General features: G+C 39.4%; 1 protein-coding gene across 2 annotated transcripts; it reads left to right on the top strand.

The window, feature by feature from the left end:
- Nucleotides 1–2776: 2776 nt before the first annotated feature.
- On the top strand, nt 2777–20712 carry GOLGA7 (golgin A7). 2 transcript variants are annotated; one of them, XM_082715542.1, is made up of 6 exons: nt 2777–2886; nt 3118–3249; nt 9048–9200; nt 15717–15818; nt 16891–16953; nt 19299–20712. In XM_082715542.1, exons 2-5 carry the CDS (start codon nt 3139–3141, stop codon nt 16936–16938), a joined length of 414 nt encoding a protein of 137 aa, XP_082571668.1. In that variant the 5' UTR covers nt 2777–2886; nt 3118–3138; the 3' UTR covers nt 16939–16953; nt 19299–20712. The 2 variants fall into 2 exon arrangements, with proteins under 2 accessions (XP_082571668.1, XP_082571667.1); XM_082715541.1 differs by having other exon boundaries at nt 2801–2886; nt 16886–16953.
- The last annotated feature ends 1243 nt before the right edge of the window (nt 20713–21955 follow it).

Genomic DNA, 21955 nt, shown 5'->3' with positions numbered 1-21955 from the left:
AAGGACTTCTGGCCTAAATCTTGAGAAGCATTGAGCAAAGTACCCTGCCCTAGCATCCTCAATGTGTCCACTATCCTTCATTCCCACATTCTTCCTGAAAGAGTATAGACATATGAATGTAAGGGAAGGAGAGTAGACACAACTCTAATACAACTTATTGCCTTTCTATTCCTATACTTTCCCTCCTGTTTCCTGGGGGAAAAAAATGAATGAATGAATGAACTGTTTCACCACCTAGGCTTAGTGGTCAGGGGCTACAGGGAAAAGCCTCAAGTTAAAGACAAAATATACAGAAAAATATTTCAGTAATACTCTCCTTTTACACAATGTATGAAAGCTGTTTCTTCATCTACTCCCCTAGACTGCTAGTTCAAGAGTTGAGACTGTTCTACTCGTTTGAAGATGTTCCCAAATGGAAATATTGAGTATGTAGGAAAACAACTTCTACTGAATCAGTAAAGAAGCATCAACTTTAGAGACAAACACTAGTAGACATTTAATGTAAAACAGGGTCGCACAATGGAATGGATTAGAAAATCCAGAAATAGCCACACACACACACAAACAACTGATTTTTTGACAAAGCTGCAAAGGCAACGAAGTAGAGAAAGAGGAGTCTTTTCAACAAATGGTGCTAGAATAACTGGATAATTATACAAGGGAAAAAATGGACTTAAATCCATACCTGTGATAGACAGAATATTGCCCTCCCCAAGATATGTCTGCACCCTAATGCCCGCAAATCCAAGGATATGTTGAGAGTGAAAACGCAAGCCACGGCGGGGGGGGGGGGGGCGGGGGGTGGCGGGGAGATTGTGTAAATCATACAGCTGATACAGGACTTTTCTCTAGATTACATTTAAAAACTCAATAATAGGAAAACAAACACAAACAAATTACAAAAAGACTTGAACAGATACTTCATCAAAGAAGATACAGGGATGACAAATAAGTACATAAAAAGATGTTTGACATCATTAGTCATGGAAAAATGAAATTTATAAGCACAAGACGATCCCTCTAAACACGAGCTGGCAAAGATGTGGAGCAGCTCTCATCCCCTGGGGTGGAGACGGAAAACGGTACAACCACTTTGGAAAACAGTTCGGCAGTTTCCTAAAACGTTAAACACTAGATATTTACCCAAGAGAAATGAAATCATATGTCCATATAAAGACTTGTAGATGAATGTCCAATAGCAACTTATCTGTAATAGCCCCAAAGCAGAAGCAACTTAAACATCCATCAACAGATGAATGAATAAGCAAACTATAGGATACCCGTACAGTGGAATACTATCCAACAACAAAAATGAATGTATTCTTGATAACACAACAACAGATGAATCTCTGAATAACGTCTATGTGAAAGAAGTCAAACAAACTAACAAAAAAAAAAAATTCTGTGTGATTCATTTTATATAACATTCAAAAAATGCAAACTGATAAATAGTAACAGAAAGCAGATCAGTGCTTCTGGAAAAGGAGCTGGGTAAGGTCAGGACAGAGGAATTACAAAGGAGCAAAAGGAACATTTTGAGGATGATAAATGTTCACAACCTTAAGATGATGATTTCATGGTTGTATACATACGTCAGAACTTACTACATCCTTCACTTCAAATATGTTCCGTTTATTGTATGCTATTTATACTTCCATAAAACTCTTTTTAAAATACAGTAAGAGGGGGGCACCTGGGTGGCTCAGTGGGTTAAAGCCTCTGCCTTCGGCTCAGGTCATGGTCCCAGAGTCCTGGGATCGAGCCCCACATCGGGCTCTCTGCTCCGCAGGGAGCCTGCTTCCCCCTCTCTCCGGGCCTGCTTCTCTGCCTACTTGTGATCTCGCTCTCTGTCAAATAAATAAATAAAATCTTTTTAAAAACATGAAATAAAATTAAAAATAAAATAATATACAGTAAGAGAATTAAAAATATATGTGTGTGTGTGTGTGTATATATATATATATACATATATAGGTATATATGTATATATATATATATACACATATATATATATATACACATATATATATATATATATATATATATACATATATAGGTATATATGTATATATATATATGGCAGGATGAAACAGTGCTGCAAACAAGCTCTGTCACCCAAGCACCAGCAGACAAGGGTAACGGGGGTTTCTTTGCCTTGCAAAAGGATGCTAAGTAAGAGCGCCAGGGGTCAAGGAAAGGGGAACCGCTTGTCCTCTCAGGCCACTTGAGGGATGTAAACTGGAGCGCGGGATGACAATCTTTGGGGTAGGAGGAGCGGTTACACCTCAGAGATTTGGGGGAAGGGATCTTGATAATAAAGCCCAAGCAGGTTCTTTGTCCTCGCTTTCCCCCGCCGCCTTGCCAAAAGGGCCCCGAGAGGTCTGCTTTCCATCTCCAAATTGGTGTTTTGGAGCAGTTTGTTTTGTAGAAGGTCGGGTGGTGTCCCACGTGTAAGCTAGGACATCCAATCAAGAGTGAAAATGACGCCTTACATCGGTGATCAAAAACTACCTCAACCATTACGAGGGAAATGACACGCACGGATATGACACCACGGGGAAGTCCCGAGTCTTGGACCTCCGCAACCTTCAGGAGAGCCCAGCCTCCAGAGTTCCCAACGCCGCGCCCCTCCCGACTCGGCCTTTTCCTTCCGTGTTGGCTCCTCTGGGAGGGACGGGAGGCGGAATCGGCCCGGGCCCCGCCCCCTGGGCGTGCCTCTACTCAGCACCGCGCAGCCTCACCAGAGTCGCTTTACGGCCGGGGAGAGGGTGGGCCCTGGCCTTGAGGCAGGAGGCCGAGTTGAGGGGCGGGGAAAGAGGCCTTTTGCGGCAGGCCGTAAGTGACGACGTGGGCGGTGCGAGTGCAGCTGGAGGGCAGAGGAGGCGGGTTCGTGTTTCCCGGGCCGAACCGGGCTGTGGGGGGCGCGGGGCCTGGGCCGGGGCTGTAGCTAAAGGCCTGCGGTGACAGTATGGGTGAAGGGAAGTGGGGCGGGGGAGGTCTTGGGCCGCTTTGGCCTGTGGGGACGGCTGGTGGGCTGGCGGGCTGGAGTCCTGGGTCCAGGCCGGGGATCTGACCCTGGTTGGTGTTCCACTACCCTCCCCCACCCCGAACCCGCAGCGCGCCGGTCCTGTCCTCGCCATGAGGCCGCAGCAGGCGCCGGTGTCCGGGAAGGTATTCATTCAGCGAGACTACAGCAGTGGCACACGGTGCCAGTTCCAGACCAAGTTCCCCGCGGAGCTGGAGAACCGGGTACGTAGACTGACTCCCCGCGCCAGCTCTGGGCGAGGGAGGGCTCTTCAGGGACGGGAGGGAGTATGGGTCGACACCGGGCCCGCTGAGTGTCTCGCGGCTCTGGGGAGGGGCAGGCAAAGAAGGAGCCTTGGTCAGAAGGGGGTCACTAAGCAAGACATGGTGCTTGGAGGAGGACGAAAAAGCCCAAGTCCCCGGTGTGATGACCGTGTAGAACTCTGGTGCCCATGCCGGGAGTCTGTACCCAGCCCGCCGTCTTCTTCCCGGCTGTCCCCTCCCACCTCCATCCCGGGTTGTTGACAGCAGTGATGAGAAACTAATTCCTGCGGTTCCAAGCCACCTAAATCAGCACGTTGTAAGCTGCATCCTCCTACCTAGCCAGGAAGAGTCATCATTCTCGTGACTGGCGTTTGTGACTATTGTGCTGGTCGCACTCACTGCTCGGCACAAAGGGTTTATTAAGTTACTATGCCAGGCAGTACAGACAGGCCTTCTTGGAACGTGAAAAACGCAGAGCATTAGATTGGCCTGGACACGGAAAGGTCTCAGAACAAGGCCTTAGAGCAGTCATTCCCAATTGCGATCACTGGGAACCACCTGTGTTTTGTTGACTTGCATATCAAAATTGGCATGAGGATATAGGTCCCTTAGGCAACCCTGCATACAGAAATGGAAGAATGGGCTGCCTGTGTTTCCTCCTTCTTCAGACTAAAGGGGGTTTGGGGGGATATCATTGTATTGTATTTTAAAAGTGCAATGAAGTTAGCATGTATGTGTGTTTTCTTGTACCTGCATGTGTTTACCCACCCGAAGAAAGATCTTTTGGTCTTGATCCATGTTACTCTACATTCTGTTTCCTTTTTAGAGATCAGTTTCTAGTTAGATGGGAGCAGGTTTTGTGCTGTTTTCACCTTGGTGAGGAGGGTGAGGGACTAAGTTGATTAGGTGCACTGTGGGTGTGGGAGTAAGAAATACTGGTCATGGGGTAAGTGGGTGTAGATGAGTCTGTACTAGAGAAATGTATAGCAGTCGTTTAAAACCAGCTTGTAACAGGTAGGTGGTTCTACCTGATTGCCAGGTTTGGAAAATCAGTGTATATCAATTGTAGTGTCCTTCAACATTAAGTTATTACTGTGGTCAGGTTAGTGACCTAAGTATGTTTAAGTGCAAATGAAAGATCAGGTATGCTTTATAAAGATGGTTTGTAGAGTAACTTCTCCGTGAAATGCCATATAAATGGGGCTGTAGTTTATTGTCTCGATGTTGGGTTAACTCAGCTGGACACTGGGTGGCCATTTCCACTGTGGTTCAAAGAGGTAGAAATTGAGCAAGTTGCCTGTTGGCTAGAGCTACTGAATGTTATTTTTAAAATAATTTAACATCACAGTTAACATGTTTTACATGTTAGGGCTTGTGTGAAATGAAGCAAATGTTTTGGTTGTAAGCCTGTTATACTCTTAGACTATTTATGTACTTTTAAATCGTAGTGTAAACTATTTACCACACTTACTTGGATGTTATAAGACTCCTTTGTTTGGGCGCCTGGGTGGCTCAGTGGATTAAGCCGCTGCCTTCGGCTCAGGTCATGATCTCAGGGTCCTGGGATCGAGTCAGGCATCGGGCTCTCTGCTCAGCAGGGGGGGCCTGCTTCCCTTCCCCTCTCTCTGCCTGCCTCTCTGCCTACTTGTGATCTCTCTCTGTCAAATAAATAAATAAAATCTTTTAAAAATTTAAAAAAAAAAGACTCCTTTGTTTAAAGGTTTTAAAGTCAAACTTCCAGTGCATAACTGAGCCAAATACATGTATGCATAATCAAACATTAGCCTTCCACTCTGTGTGTGGTAGAGCCTTTATTTTATAGTCAATACAGAAACACAATGTAGTCACAGATCCACTGACTCTTACAGGAAATTGATGTTTCTAAATTCTTTAGTCCTTTTATTTCTTTGACTTCAGATTATAGCCTAGAACTGCTTGTGACTCTGAGTACTATATGGAGTGTTATTTGGTGCTGTTCAGTTGTGTCTTTGAGGGGTTTAGGTTTTTTTTTTTCTTTTCCTTTTTTTAAATGTTTGGGTTAAAACACTAGTTTATACTTTAAACTGCTTAGGAGAGCTTTGATTTTTCTTTTAATGCTTGAAATCAAATTTAAATTACAGATTTAAATTTTCTTTGCTTTGTTTGATGGAAAATTGAAAGGTTTCTGTCTTTGTTTCTACGACTTACCCTAGAATTTTACTGATTGCTCTGCCACTGGGGCTGATTTTCCTTTTGTGAGAACATCACACTTGGCAATTTAATAGAGGAAGAAACTAATATACAAATGTTTTGTATTACTTTAAAGCATTAAACACACATATATTTGTACCCTTTAATCTGGGAGTAAGGATAAGTTCTGCCTGTAACAAGTTTACTTTTTTTTTTTTTTTAAGATTTTTTATTTATTTGACAGAGAGAGAGAGCTAGAGAGGGAACACAAGCGGGGCAGTAGGAGAGGGAGAAGCAGAAGCAGACTTCTCACCAAGCAGGGAGCCGAATGTGAGGCTTGATCCCAGCACCCTGAGATCATGACCTGAGCTAAAGGCAAAGGCCCAACAACTGAGCCACCAAGTACCTCTAACAAGTTTACTTTTTCTGTTGCCTGTTAGAATGTAATCCTTGGATGCTTAAGTACTTTGTTGCCAGGACAGTTCCTGAAGAAAGCTTTATCCTCACTTTAGCCAAAATACAGACACGTTGGGCACCCTTGGTAGGACAGAAATGAGTGATCTATAATTGAAGCATTTTTTCCCTTACATACCTTTAAAAATATGCGTCTATACCTAGTTGGTGGAAATTACCTTTGACTTGTTACCTTTGACTTATGATCACTTTAAGCTTCCGCTCCATGCTTTCTACTACATAGTTCAGGAAACAAAAGTTCTTAGAAAATGAGTCTGATTCCTATTTTCTTCGGAATTTCAGTGCTTATTGTTTCTAATTTATATTTGGTTCCCACTTCACAAATCTCCCAGTTTTGACGTAGCTTTGATCTCAGTCTTCGTGCCCAAAGGACGGCACTGACAAGTGTTCTTCATAGCGGAGTGAGAGGAAAATGCCCACATTTGTTCTGTTGAGCCCTGGTATGCCTTTACTGCTGCCTAGCATGCGTTTTACCCTCTTTTCTTTTTTAGTGACCTTTCTAAGAAATTACTGACTTTTTAAATTTTTTATTAAACTTTTTTTTTTTAAATCCTTCACCTTGGATTTTTTTTTAATGATCTATGATTTATCTCAATCCTATAAAGCACTCTAATCTTGGAATAACTTTTTTAAGAATTCATGTTTCTGGTATGACTAGTAATTCTAGTCATAAATAAAATGTCTCCTAGTTGGATCCCATGGTTTTGAATCACACTGTATCCAAAGAAATGTAAATAATTCATAGAACTTTTCTTATCAGATCATAACATTTTTGGTAGATCAAATGTGCATTTTTTTAAATTATTTAGACTTTTGTAGATTTGCCAATGTGACAAACTGAAGGTGTTAACTTGGCCATAACTAGTAAAGATAACAATTTGTTATAAATATTTGTTCATGAAGTGAACAAAGTCCATTTTCAGGGAATGAGAACTCTGACATAGATTCCTCAGATGACCATTCTTCAAGTGGTGGCTCAGTACAGGAATGCTACCCTGACTTCTAGCTCCATCTCCACCCACCCAACCCTTGTCAGAAACTCTGAATATTCTGGGAAATTAAAAGTAGCTCCTTTTGAAAAACAGGAGAGCTGCCACCACTTTAAAGTTCACATTAAAGTTTTTCATGCCTTTGGCTCTTTGAGTCCTCAATAGTATCTCCATACAAAGGAAAAACAGTAATTGCAACTGCCTCTAACTCAAAGGATTTTAACTGCTTAAAGGTGATTCTCATTAATTGTTTCACTTTTTTTTTTTTAAGATTTTATGTATTTATTTGGCAGAGAGAGAGATCACAAGTAGGCAGAGGGTGGGGGGGCGGGCGGTGGGGGAAGCAGGCTCCCCGCTGAGCAGAGAGAGAGCCTATGTGGAGATGTGGAGCTGTGGAGCTGGATCCCAGAACCCTGGGATCATGACCTGAGCCAAAGGCAGAGGATAATGCTGAGCCACACAGGTGCCCCAATTGTTTTGCATTTTAAAAAATTATAGTCTTGGGTCTGTTTTGTCTCAAACTGTATATTGAAATTATTTGACTTTTTTCCCCATCTGTTTCTATAGAAAGACTTAACAAAAGTGGGGCACCTGGGTGGCTCAGTTGGTTAAGCCTCTGACTCTTGATTTTGGCTCAGGTCTTGATTTCTGGGTTGCGAGATTGAGCCCCACGTCAGGCTCCACATTGAGCATGAGCCTGCTTTAAGAGTCTCTCTCAAAAAAAAAAAAAAAAAAGACTTCATAAAAGATAGAATTTATATGTAAGGAGTTACTCCTTTCAGGAGCAAAGCAAATGTGTGAGAGAGGGCCTAGAGTAAGGACAGATAAATTGTCTTTTTTTGCCGAGAATGACAGTGTTACATGAAATACTCTGCTAATGGGTAAAAGTTGTAAGGTACAAGCTTTGAGGTTTGAAATCTACAAAGTTAGGAGAAAAAAAGTGAAAGCAGGAGATTAAAGTGAAGATGGATGACAATGGTAGTATTAGTGTAAATGTGAGATAGTGGTTTCACTGAATAGAAACGTAATAGGAATGACTTGGTGTGAAGACTTCTGTGATAGTTTGAGATTTTGTCTCAGTGTGAACTTTCAGTAGATTCCAGTGTTTGGGGACTCAATTTAAGATTACTTGCTCTTAAGAGCGAGAGAGGCAAACCAAGAAACAGACTCTGAACTATAGAGAACAAAACGGGTAGTTACCAGAAGGGAGGTTGGTGGGGGGATCAGTGAGATGGGTGATGGGGATTAGCAGTGCTCTTGTAATGAACATCAGGTGTTGTATGCAAGTGTTGAATTACTCTTTTGTGTACCTGAAACTAATATTACGCTAACTGGAATTTAGATAAAAACTTTTTAAAAAAATAACAAGATTACCTGCTCTTTTGAAATAAGAGAGTATCTCCTTCCTTTTGTGCCCCCACCATATGCCTCCACCGTAGTACTTTGTCAATCTGTTATGTTTTTATGTTTACATACCTATTCTGCTTTCATGACTGTCAACTCTTGGAGGACTAAGACAGTGTCTTACTCATCTTTCTCTAAGCTGTCTTAACACCTGTCTGATGGTAGGTGCTCAGAAAATGTTGATGTAAGTGAATGGAAGTTGGAAGGATTATATAATTTTTTTTTAAGATTGATTTATTTCAGAGCATACTCATGAGTGGGGGCCTGGGTGGGAGGGCGGTGGCAGCAGGATGGAGAGAGAGAGAGAGAGAGACTCTCCACCAAATCCCCTACTGAGCACAAGAGCCCAACATGGAGCTCGATGCCATAACCCATGAGATAATGACCTGAGCCAGAACCAAGAGTCGGACACACAGTCAGCTGAGCCACCCAGGTGCCCCAGGGTTGTATCATTTTATGAAGTTACTTGATACTCAGTATAGAGAATAAAGAGATACTGTCTTGAGTCTTGAAGTTATCCAGTGTCCATAAGAGGGGATAAGATTAAACAAAGACTAAGCAATTTTGGTAACATAGGTCCCCATTTCATCGCCTAAAATGTTTGCCAACTAGTGGTTAAGAATGTTGACAAAATAGCAGAACAAATTAGTGATAGCAAGCATTAGTGAGTAGTTGATCTTTTTTTTCCCAAAACTTATTTTTAAATTCTTTTTTTCATTACAGATTGATAGACAGCAGTTTGAAGAAACAGTTCGAACTCTGAATAACCTGTATGCAGAAGCAGAGAAGCTTGGAGGCCAATCCTATCTTGAAGGCTGTTTGGCTTGTTTAACAGCATACACCATCTTCTTATGCATGGAAACTCATTATGAGAAGGTAAGGCTACCATTGTTTTCACAAAATCTCTTAAAATCGTGAAAAACGGTGAGCTGTTGACATGTTTACAAGATGACAGTTGCCATTAAACTTAAAGGAGCATGTATAGTAATAATAATTCAAATTTTGTTGTTGCTCCTATGTCTAGAGCACACAGTAAAGAATCCTGAGTCTTTCAGAAATTGGTCAAAATTGTTCAGTCAACATGAAGTTGACATACTGGTGTTCAGATTAGCTTACACTTAAGAAAACTGTGGAAAATCTATATTCTCATTCTGTATAGCTTTCTGAGAATCCTCTTGTTTTCCCCAAGTCTCTGTCTTCAGTTTTATCCTGTGACTTGAGTTCTTATATTCTCTTTCCATCTGCCTGCTGGATCTGGTGTTGCCAGCTTCTCAGCTTCGGTGTCCAAAAGGCAAACCTCGCACCTCCCCATTTTGTGTAATAGCACCCTGCCTTTTTCAGTACCATCTTAAGGTGTGGAGGATGAAGAAATTATCAGTTGTCAAAGCTGAAATATCTTCCATTTTCTCATTCACTAACTTTTCATGATTTCCTCTGCCACTGTTCTAATATGTGTCCTTATTAACTGTCTCTCAGTTATTTGAAATAGTCTCACAAGTTTCATTTCTTCCATTCTCTTATTTTTCCAAACCATCTGCTGCTGCCTTCATAAAACACTATGTAAGTGGGGTGGCTCAGTCAGTTGAGCCTCCAGCTCTTGATTTTGGCTCAGGTCATGATCTCGGGGTCCTGGGATTGAGCCCTGTGTCAAGCTCTGCACTCAGCAGACAGTCTGCTTGAGATTCTCTCTCTCTCTCTCCTGCTGTGCCCCTCTCTCAACTCGCATGCAATCAAAACAAAAACAAAAATCACTGCATTACTTCCTCTCGTACTTTTCCGAAGTCAGAGGCCTTCCCTGACTTCTCATTTACTAACAGTCAAGTCTAAGCCCTGTCTCCAAGTGACCTCCAACTTATCTTTCCAGCTTTGTCTCCCACCCCTTCTTTACTTTATCTTTCAGCCAGACTCATTCTCTTGCCAGGCAACAAGCACACCCTCTGAGGTTTTCCTCCACCTATAGTGCCATTCTTCCCCCGTTCAAATCTCCCCGGTCCATGAGATCCTCCTGTCGTCTCACTTTTCCTTATTCTTCAAATCAGAATTCTTTCTCGTGTTTGTATCCCCACAATATTTTGTTTATGTCTCTTTTCCTGGCACTTAACCTGTCTTCTTAATTTTGGAATGTAGCAGTTTACATTCTCATTTGCCCTTCAGGGATGTATTTTTCTTGGGTCAGGGACAGTGCTTTAACCATTTTGTGTCCCTCTTCATGCCCACCACCATGCCCTGAGATGTTTTAGGCACTCACTGAATGTGTTTTGAAGGAATTTAAGTTAATCACAGTAAACCCCTAATATATTATTTAACTTTGAGCATGTTTAGCAACTAAAATGCTATAAGGATATCTGTATTACAGATTATACCCCACCTAATAGAAGTGTCCCTGTGATTGTCATGGACTCTATATAGTGGAAAGCAAATACAGTTGCATCTGAAGTATTTTTGAGAGTTACTGGCTAAAAATACTGCCGTATGCTTCATTAGCATCCTGACATGAACTGTCTTAGTGTTACTAAAAGGGTATATTTAAATAACTAAATTAGTAGTTAATATATCTTTTTCCATATCATACAGAGAAGCAGGTAACTTTCATTCCTGTTCAGCATTCAAAAATCAGAAGTTTTAAAGGATCAGTATCAGCTTTCAGTCTGCAGCTTCTCTTTAATAGTACATTCGCTGAGTGAAGGGACAAGGGATTCATTCATTTGGTAAATATTTATTGAAAGCCTACAATGTGCTAAATAGTGTGCCGGGATGTAACAGAATAGGGCAAACATGATTGCTGACTTTGTGATATTTATAATTTAGTGGTAATGATTGATGCAAAGGAAACAAAACCAACTAAATTATAAATAGTGATAAGCATCTTGAAGAAAACAAACTTTCCCGTGATAGAAAATATTAGGAGAGACCTAATTTAGATTGTGTGGTCAGAAAAGACCTCTGAAGTGGTAACCTATAAGTGGCTACATGAAGAATGCAAATCCTGGGACCATTCAGGTAGAGAGATTAGTGTTTGCAAAGGTCCAGAGAGCGTGATGGGTCCTGGGAACTGTAAGAAGGCCAGAGTGAAGGAGAGGAGTGGAGAGAGGAGCCACAGGCGAATTTGGAGAGGTTAGGAGGAGCTGTAGCATGTAGGAGTGTGTAGTCCATAGAAAGATGTTCAGATTTTATTTTCAGTGCAGCGGGGAAACTACTCAAAGATTTTAAGTGGAAGAGTGATATGATCAGATATTCATTTTAAAGCAATCTCTTTAGGGGGGAAAAAAATGTATGAAAGTGGAAGTAGGGAAACCAGGTAGGATGCTCCATGGAAATCCAGGCGAGAGATGATGGGTGCTTGGACAGGGAATGGAGCCATAGAGATGGAAGGAGGGGAACAAATTCAAGGACTATGGTGATAGTGGAACCAAGATTTGATGAGGAACTGAATGTAGGAGGGGTCGGGCTGAATTCATATGGCTGGAAACTAGGCCATGGGGGGATGTTCATTTAAAAAAGTGTAGGACGTGACCAATTTAAGGTAGAATTACAGCTTCTAGAGAATTTTGTTCATGCTTAGTGGAGTATTAGACAATTGAGTTGTCATTTCACTATAGCTTTTACATTTGTTGATAAGATTTTAATTAACTTTTATTTATCCATGTGCATTTGCTGAAATAGATAGATACCTCCTTCTATTGTCAGTTGTAAAAAGAAATTGGTAATTGGGTACTAGCCAAGTCAATTACATTAATTATGGTATCATGGACAAATTAATCTCTCTAAGCCTGAGCTCTCAACTGTAAAATGGGTGTTAGAATTAATGTATTTCCTCACATATGGTAAATGCATTATAGTATTCTCTTAAGATGAATTTAAAAATTAAGTTTGTGTATATACATATATATGTATAGACACACACTAATGTGTGTGTGTGTGTGTGTGTATATACATGTTTTCCAGGTATAAGTAATCTTTTTTAGGAGCTGCTAACTTATTTAGCTGCTTAAAACATTTAGCAGCTTTTAATTAAAATCCCTTTAACTATGGGGGCACCTGGCTGGCTCATTTGGTAGAGCATATGCAGCTTGTGATATCGGAGCTTTAAGTTCAAGCCCCACCTTGGGCATGGAGCCTACAGTCAGTCAACAAATAAATATCCCTTTGATTATTAATCTTGAAGTTCTCTGTATCAGGAATAGAGTGGAAATTGGTCCTAATACATGTTTTACCTTGGATTCATAGGTGATATAGAAGGTACTACTTTGTAAGACTAATCAAGGTTTCTTTCTTTATATGGAGTATTATAAAGCAAGTAAAGAACAAATAAAATTAGGGACGCCTGGGTGGCTCAGTTTGTTAAGCATCTGCCTTTGGTTCAGGTCATGATCTCGGGGTCCTGGGATCAAGCTCACATTGGGCTCCTTGCTCAGTGGGGAACCTGCTACTCCCTTTCCTCCCCAGCCTCACCTATGTACTCCTGCTCTGCTCTCTCTCAGATAATAAATAAAGTCTTTTTTTTTTTTTTTAAGGACCAAATAAAATTAGTCAAGAAACCAAAATTTAAGGTGTGGCCACATTTTTTTAAGTGGGTGATTTTATTTTAGAAACTGGGCATGAGTGACTAGATCATGCCAAATGAATAACTGGAATGGTGCTAATTAAGACTTATACTTTTAAAAGAAAATATTAAATGTATATTTGTCATTTTGATACAGTGATACTAGAGCACAGCTGCCCTCCTAATCTCCAGTTTGTCCCTTAGGAATTTCTGTACTATTATTTTCCACTTTATGAAAGGACAGGATTGGGTCAGTAAGTCTGTATTGTTCTAAACACTAAAATTTTTAGTCTGCAAATAGTAAGCCAAATATAATAGTGCTTACACTTTGTCATGTGGGTTAAATTTTTTGAAATTGTAAATAAGCCTTTTAAAACTCACTAGAACAATCATGCTTTTTTTTTTCCTATAATGTGCTGTTTATTGATTTAAAATGAAGATAAAGACTTCAGTGTTATTTCTCTATTGCTGTTGCCCATTATAATTAGAGAACAAATGGGTTTGTAGAAGCTTCTCCTCTCAGTAGCTGTCTGCCTTTTTCATAACATCCCTTCTGCTTGTGTGCTATAATCTGTAAAAGGAATAAATTGGAAGCAACCTAGTTATTTCTGAAAGTACTAAGATCCTGCTGTTCTCACTTAGCTTCACTTAGGATATTTTTTCTTGAAGGTCTGTATTTTTTCTTGAGCGTCTCTCCAGTTTAATATAATATATCTCAAGGAGATAATAGTCTTTACTGAGGTTTGATTGTGTTTAGCTTTGTAAATATTATAGAGATTGAGATTTTATTAAGGGTTTGAGGATAACAGATAATTTTGTTGAATATTATAGTTTGTTTTGACATTGATTTACCAAAAATAATAAACTATGGCTAAAATGTCAACATAAAGTTTCTTGGGAAAAAGAACGTTACTTTGTCCTTCCTGGGATGCAGTATGAGTTTACTCATGTTAATGCTTTTTTGTTGCTAAAGAGACTAGGAGTTTAAGAGCATCTTGTTTAAGGCAGTCCTGCCTTCACCAGAGTGGTTTAAGAGGATTTGGAGCTTATGCAAAAAGAAAACATTGTTTTCTTTCTGAACTGATCCTAAGTGCACATGAATGTTATTAACGTTTAAATAAAAACCTTGCACAACAGAGTTACCCTTGAATCAAATAAAGGCATGCTGTTTCTTTGCCGGTAACCTGTACCCAAGGAGAGAGGAGGAAAAGCTGTTCTGAAGGAATCCTTTCTTTGAAACCAGTCATGCAAGCACTTTTCTGACTGTACCCCCTAGTGGAAATGAATGGGAGTAAGGGTAGACCAACTCTCCAATTTCCAGTTCTGGCAGGTGAGCCAAGGAAGAAATTGGAGAGAAGATTGAGGGTCCTGAGTTGGGCACGTTTATGGGCTACTTCCTTCTATTCGTTATTTTAGCGTGATTGACAAACTGATAGAAAGATAGTGCTTAAGATTTCTTTTTTGCCCATAAAAGATCAAGCATCACATGAGTTCTTTGAGAGTTGAAAATAGGAGAATGATACTTGTATTATTACTTCAGATAATTAGATGAAAAAAAATGATTTCTTTAGAATTGGTATTCTTAATTCACTACCTGAAGAACCCTGCAGATTGCTCTTTTATTAACATCATGCTCTTTTAGAACATGAAATTTAGTATTCCCAAAGATGCAACTTGAATAAACTTACTTAAATTTCCTTTTCCTTCAGTAAAAAGATTTGTTATGGAAACTTTGTGTTTTAAATTCTAAATCAGTTTATACTACAGCACCTAAATTGTAGCATCCTAATTTTGTTAGTTTGCCCTGGTACATTATAGACCCATACTTAATTTGTTTCTTAATCTCTAACTTTATCCTCATACCATTCTTTTTTTCCCTTATGTCATGATCACACTTATCCAGGATTTCAGCATATGCTGATAGTATGAAAGAATCTAAGAAAATGTATAGTAATTAAAGAACTGGATCAAAGCCTTTTTGAACATTAGAGCCAAAAAAGGGTTATGATGACTTTGAATCTGAAATAAAACATGTAACTCTTTGATTTTGTATATAGCTACTAAGATTTATTTTCTTCTACCTTATCAGTCTCAGAATTGCCCTTATTAAAGCTAGAGATTTGGCAATTTCCAGAAGTTCCTTTGTATCCTATCTGGCTTTTGTCTGCATTTGCTTTGACTTTTACAACCTTAATTCTAAACTTATAAACCAAAGTTCCCATCAAGGACACAAGAGCAGACTACAGAGTAGCATTACATGCAGTGGTGGAAGTGATATAAGACGCTTGTCATCAGAAACTCCAAGGCAGCTGTCACATGCTTTACAAAGGAAATAAACTTTTAAGTTTTAAACTAATTGGGCTATCTCTTGTTAATGGGCCAACTTTGTATCATTACTTAAAATTGACGAAAACATTCAAAGGAGAGAAGCAGCTGTTCTTAAGTCTTAAAGGGAATGCCCAAGTATTACCTTGGTGTCGCATTAACAACACTTGATGAGTGGGAAAGAGAAAAGTACAACCAACTTTTGTGTATATAATCACCTACTTATTTCTCTATATCCAGGATTGAGACAACCGCAGGTGAAGGAGGGGCTGGCGCTCATGATTTTGTACGCACTGGTACTTACACCGCATTGAAGACCGTGTGCCTTGCAGAGTCCATCAGACTGTGCCATATGTCGTACACAACCGGCGTGTGCCAAATACTCACAGCTGTGTCCCTTCATGCGAATACCCATTTCTTCTTTTAAAAGCTAATTCCACTGCCTGAGTATTTTGAGATCCAGCTAATACTTAATGGGAAGTCTAATGACATTTGTTAAAAGCTATGGTATTTCCTTCCATCAGGTTCTGAAGAAAGTGTCCAAATACATTCAAGAGCAGAATGAGAAGATATATGCTCCCCAAGGCCTCCTCCTGACAGATCCCATTGAGAGAGGACTTCGAGTTGTATCTTTTTTTGTCCAGATCATAAAGTCTAAATATCTATAAAAAGAAAATTTTGACAGTACTCTTTGGCATCAACTAGAGAGAATTTAGGTCCCTTCTCTTGTATTTGCCCTAGGGACCTTCTCTGAATTGTTTACCTACCTTAACCCTCCCGTCTCCAACATTTTTCTTAAAGCACGTCTCCTTCCTCTGCATCATGCAGGTCTTTGGATTGTTTAATATTCTGGTTACCTTCTTTCTTGGTGGTTCTGAAGGCATCTTGTAGTAATAATGGGGGTGGCATGAGTAATGTGTTTCAGCTGCAGAAACTCTGAACCTAAAGCTTCTTTGAAATGCATAAACTCATAATGTGTGGTGAGACTTGTCATCCAAATGAATTGCAGTTCCATGGGTTCATTGGACTAGTTGAAATCAGTTACAGCTGCCAGATGTATAATTTCATTACCTTTGACATACTGTGCATATTTTTAGAGGCAGTAAGCTTTGAAACTCACTACTAAGTGAATTTGGTAAATAAAATTGCAAAAAAACTAATTTAGCTTGATAACTGGAATCATGAGTAAAATAAATTTTTTTAAAAACCGAGGTCAGATAATCCCAGGCCTTCCGGCTGATAATAATTTCAGCAGTTTTATTATACTCTGTGGCAGTGGTTCTTAAACTCTTAGAGGTCATGAACCCTCTCCCAAGAAAAAGTTTGCAGATAACTACAGGGCATTTTGAATCCCTGAATTCATTACCTTCCTTAGTTCTCAGCTAAGAACCCCCTAGTTCTACAATACAGCATCTTTTTTCAGAATTCTTTTTCCCAAAAAATAAACAACGTTTGGGGGTGGAGAGTGGGGGTGGGGAATTACATGTAGAGTACTACAGGCAGTTAGATTTCTTAAAGTTTTTTGCAAGTTGGAGAAAGCACCACGTCTAACTTAAGTAGGAGAAATTATTAATAATTCAAAAATGAGTAAAGGAAACTGAAAGCAAAGTCTGTGCAGATCATTCACATCATCTTTCCACAGCCCCCTTTTATATGTTCCGTTCTCCAGTGTGTTTTCTTAACAGCTATGCTGTTTAGATTGAAATCACCATTTATGAAGACAGAGGCATGAGCAGTGGAAGATAAACCATAGAATTAAAGGTAAAAAATTATGTGATTTATGTGCAGTTTTTGTCATTTGTAGCATGCATGAGTTTTCTTCCCTGCATGGCAAATAAATGATTAGATAATGACAAATTCTGTGTATTGGCTTGAGATTTAAAATGTATATTTAACCCAAAGTTCTATTTGGTGATCTAGAATTTAATCCTGATTTTCCCCCTCTGTATTGTTTTCAGACTGGTTTTATTATTACTTTGTTTTGCCGGGTGTTTTTTCAGGGGAGGAGGTCTTGTTTTAATATTCAAAACAATCCTAGACATTTTGCATATAAAAATCATTTAATCATTTTCGCTACTGCCCTGCCTGTATGATGAATGGCTTTAATAACCAAAGAAACGTTTCAGAGTGGAGGGGAGATTCTTTTATTTAAGTGGCTTCATTGCCCTATAGAAGAAAACTTACCTCGGTGGTTAAAACCATAAATTTAATTCTTTTGTTTAGAACATTTATGTTCTTCTGTATCCATATAATGACCTTGAAGAAATGAGAAACAAATCAGTTAATACTGGTAGGAGTGTAGATGCAGAATCATGTGGAAACCATAGTCCATTAGTACAGCCTTCTAAGTAACAGAAAATCATACTGCACCGTTTCTGCCAGTTCCAATCATTTAGACTTTCTACAGAGAGTGAACGTTCTGCTGCTGTACTTTCCTAATTCACTGTTTGCAGGTGTTTGTCACTAACAGGGAGCACAGAAACAGATCCAGACCTCCTCCTCCTTCCAAGGGCAACAGTAATAATAACTGCCATTTCGAGGGCACCTGCTCTGTGCCAGGTGTTCTGTGAATGGTATGTCTCCTTACAAAAAGTGTGCCGAGTATTTCCTCCATTTTAGAGATGAGCAAACCAAGGTACAAATAGATGGAGTGGTGTTCTCAAAGTCATTCAGTTTAACACAGTTTGGCATATGAACCCAAATTTGGTGAACCATAAAACCCCTGTTTTCACACCATATCTCCTATAAGTTCTTGCAGCAGAAGAAACATGGGGAGAGGGAAGAGTTCATCAGATTATTCTAAGTGTTTATCCTCCCCTTTTCTTTTTCAAGACTTTCTTAAAAGATATATTTTGTCTACCCCAGTACAATTTATCAGATCCTATAAACTAATCAACATTCCAAAGCTGCCGTCTTAGCACTAGTGAAAGTGGCACCTGAATTCTTTGACTTTGAAAGCCAAAATCTAAATAATGACATTCTCTGCCATGTGTTTCCTTTCTTTAAAAAGGTCTTGTTTGGGAATACTCAGTGTTACTTGCTCATAGACTTTGTCGAGTGCAATTTCCAAATGATACTTCTCAGTGGAGCAACCAGGAACCTTAATGTGTGGTTTTTGTTATGTGCCATTGGAATAAGTTTGTTTTATCAATTGCAGCTGCCTTGACTTGGCATGACCCATTTATCATGACTCATTCTGCAGCTATTATTGCTAAATGTAATGTTTTTCTGGGGTGGTGTGGGGTTTTGAGCAATTACACACCAGAGACTAATCTATCAATAGCCAGGCAACTGTGAAATTTTGAAATGGAAAAGATTTACATTAGGAACTTCTGGATAGTTTCATGAATGCAGATATTTCTGTTCAGTTTAGAGCTGCGTGTTCCTCAGGCCCAGGATCTAGTATGGGTGGAGGTCTTGGTGGAGGGGGAGATACTGTAAGAATAATTAATTCAGTTCTGTGGTTTTTCTTAAGTCTCTAAGGTTTCTGTGCAGGTTGAGGAATTACACGAGAGTTAGTGATTTAGCCAAAAAACAAACAAATCATGGAGATGGCCTTTATTAAAGATGTTTAAAATCACTCTATTAAAGACTGATAGAGTTTTCTCTTTGAATTGTCTTTATTTAAAAATTGGAACATAATCATTACTCGGTCACAATAAATGAGCACTGATAAAAGTAGCTAACTTTTGTGGGTGCTCATTCTGCGCCTGCACTGTTCTCAATGCCTACAAGCTACTATAGCGGCCCTACAAGGTACGTACTATTATTCCAGTTTTCTCAGATGAGGAGAGTCTGGCACAGAGAACCCAAGTTACTGTCTAAGACCAAAGACTAGTAGGTAGCAGCCAAGGTGGCCTGGCCCCAGACTCGCTGCTTCAGCCCGTGCTGTGCTACCTGCCTCTTGTAACAGGATTGTTCAGAGACTGAAATATCCAGGGCTTGTGTTTCTAGACTGTTGAGCTATGTGGTTGCTTAATCAATTAGTACAGATCCAAGTATTCTGTTAGAACTGAGGAGCTCCTGTGAGCTGGTGTAGGAGAGATGTTGTAGAGGTTATTTTAGCATCCCTTTCTAAAACTTCTACTTTTCGCATCTGACTGCAGATCCCACCTCCAGCTGGGACCCTCATCTATCCACTGGCCGATCGCAGAGTGTCCCCTACCTCCTCTCCAGAGCATCATTCCTTTGTATCTGCTGCCAGAGCCACGGTGCCATTTACTCCAAGGACTAACTTTCTAAGATTCCACACCTGGAGTGACCTCTAGTCGCTCAGCATCCACTTTGTGTCTCCAAATTGTGTAGGACTCTGTAATCTTTTGATTAGTTTCTGAGAAAACACAATGAAGCATTTCACTTTTTTTATCCAAAGCCATTAATAAAATAGGCCGTTGGTTAGCCCAACACAAAGTTTCTTTCTTATCTGCCACCAGTACCAGTGGTTCTCTTCATTCCTTGGGCCAGCTTCCCAGGTGGCTCTCGACTTCCAGTCACATCTCAGCCAGTGTTCAGTCTTATTTCCCTCAAATTCATAAAATGCTTTTCTCCAGGATTTTGGTGAAAGGTAGGCTGTATCTGTGGTTTTGCTAATGCATCTCCCGGATTTCGAAGAACTACCAGTTTTGCCATGACTAAAATCTTAAAGATCTGTTTCTGCTGTTCAAATTCTTAAACTGAAACTCATTGGAAAAATAATGTATGATGTTATTTGTTTTATGATAGTAATTATTCCTAATTAAAGCAGTATTTAATGCAATTTCCAGTTATTTTTCTTTGGAGAGTTTTGTTATTAATGCATTACCTTGAATGTTGGGAAGATGTAGTATGTGTTGCGTGTTCCTTACAAAAATAAGTAAGCACAATAAAGTGGATGCTAAACCATCAAACATAAATGTCCCTGCTGTGTCCCTGAATGTGTAATAAGCAAGTATAATAAATATTTTAATTATAGTTTTGTTATAAATATAACTTATGAGAAAAGAAATTTGATAGGAATAATACTGTATATTGCTAATTTTTAACTGTCCCTACTGGCAAACCTTATGATTCATAGACTTTCCTCATATACAGTATTCAGTGCACAGAAATCTTATGATTGGTTCAAATACAGTAAGTTAAATGATTTCCAACTAAAACTCTCAAGTCTGAGTCAGTGTTTCAAGTTCTTTTGGCTGTATGTTCTTAGTATCAGGGTTTCTTATGCCCTTCCTTCATCTTTGGGGTTTGAGAGCACTGTTTTTGGGAGAAAGTTCAGAAATGTATTAGGAGAGAATGAAACAGTTAAAAGTTTTACTTTCAGAGATACTGTAGGTGCTAATACTGGATTTAATCTTTCAGATTTAGTTTCTTTTATGGATCTGTTAGTTATTCAGTAAATCTCATCAGTCTGTGTAATATTTTAATTGTATAAAATTCCTTTGTTACTTTAGAGCCTATAATAGTGTGTCTGTCTGCCTTTTAAACCTGTTGCAATAACTTTGCTGAAATAAGAACACATTAGTAAAACTTTTCTTAAACAAATTGTCTCTGTGTCATATCTGGTGTGGTTTGGTAAAGTGATACGGCATTAAATTTCACAGATAAACAATACTACTAGAATCGGTGCAGCTTAATGTTTTCCAGCAAACATCTTACACTCATCACACTTTTCCACTTTTTACATGCTTTATTTCCTAAGAGACAGATGTGTTCGCTAAATAGATAAAAACAAAGAAATCATCCCTGAGAGTCAAAAATGTATTCAATTAAAGAAATAAAAATATGTTTCATTAAGAATAAACTATCAGTAATTGTTATATCCTGGATCATCTGATGACTTTTTTAAGATGAAATGCATTAGTAGAGAATGACCACTTACATAATACAGTCCATATTCTGACTTTTATAAGATTATTTTTCTTTATAAAAGTCAACTTCTTTTTCCTACCCTATTACACTAACAGGAAATGGTACTCAAAGGCCATAAGCCCCTGCCTGGCTCCTACCATAAAGTAATAGTTTTGCAAGAGTAACATGCTTTATTTTTCACTTTGTTGTTTAAGTCCATATAAGGGAGGTCAGAGTATTAGTGCTATGTTTGATTTATATACAATGGTCTCCCCTTCCCCTTGCCATATGTCTCCTTCCCCACCCTAATCCTTCTAATTCCATGAGGGCAGAGGTTGTTTCTAGTTACCCTTGCATCTGTCCCTAACTCGCAAGCATCATCATGCAGGGGGATACACCTACTCAACACGCATATTTGCTAAGTGAATAAGATACAGGCTAATGGGTGATTAGCCCAGTTACTTCACTACATCTTGAGGTGTTTGACTTGTATACCCCCTCTTATAAAGTTACAAGATTGGAAAGAGATCTGTGGCTTAAACTCAGAATAGACTTTTTTGCACAGAGATAACTACTCTCGGTAGGAGAAAGTGAACTTTCTCCTGTAGTCAGGAATTCCCAGGGAAAGGAAAAGAATTACATTCAAAACATTTTGAAGTACAGAGATCTGTAAATACTGCGTAACCCTCCAACTCGTCCTTTGTCCTTTTTTTTTTTTACTCTGTAGATCCCTGACATTGCCCGTAAGTGATCTCCATCCTCATCAGTGCTTGCTTGGAAGATAAACCAATAAATACAAGCATTACACAGTGACCCACCTTAATCTGCAAATGTGTAATTGTGAAGGATTTTATTCTTCCTCCCACCAAAGCTGTAGTGAGTGGTTTTATAGTAGTACACCACAGTACTCAAAACTTGGAAATGTGTACAAGATAGC

Source organism: Mustela nivalis (genome assembly GCF_964662115.1).
Source record: "Mustela nivalis genome assembly, chromosome: 20".
Lineage (NCBI taxonomy): Eukaryota > Metazoa > Chordata > Mammalia > Carnivora > Mustelidae > Mustela > Mustela nivalis.
Note: the sequence above shows the minus strand (reverse complement) of the source record. Positions and strands in the feature narration are given on the sequence as shown.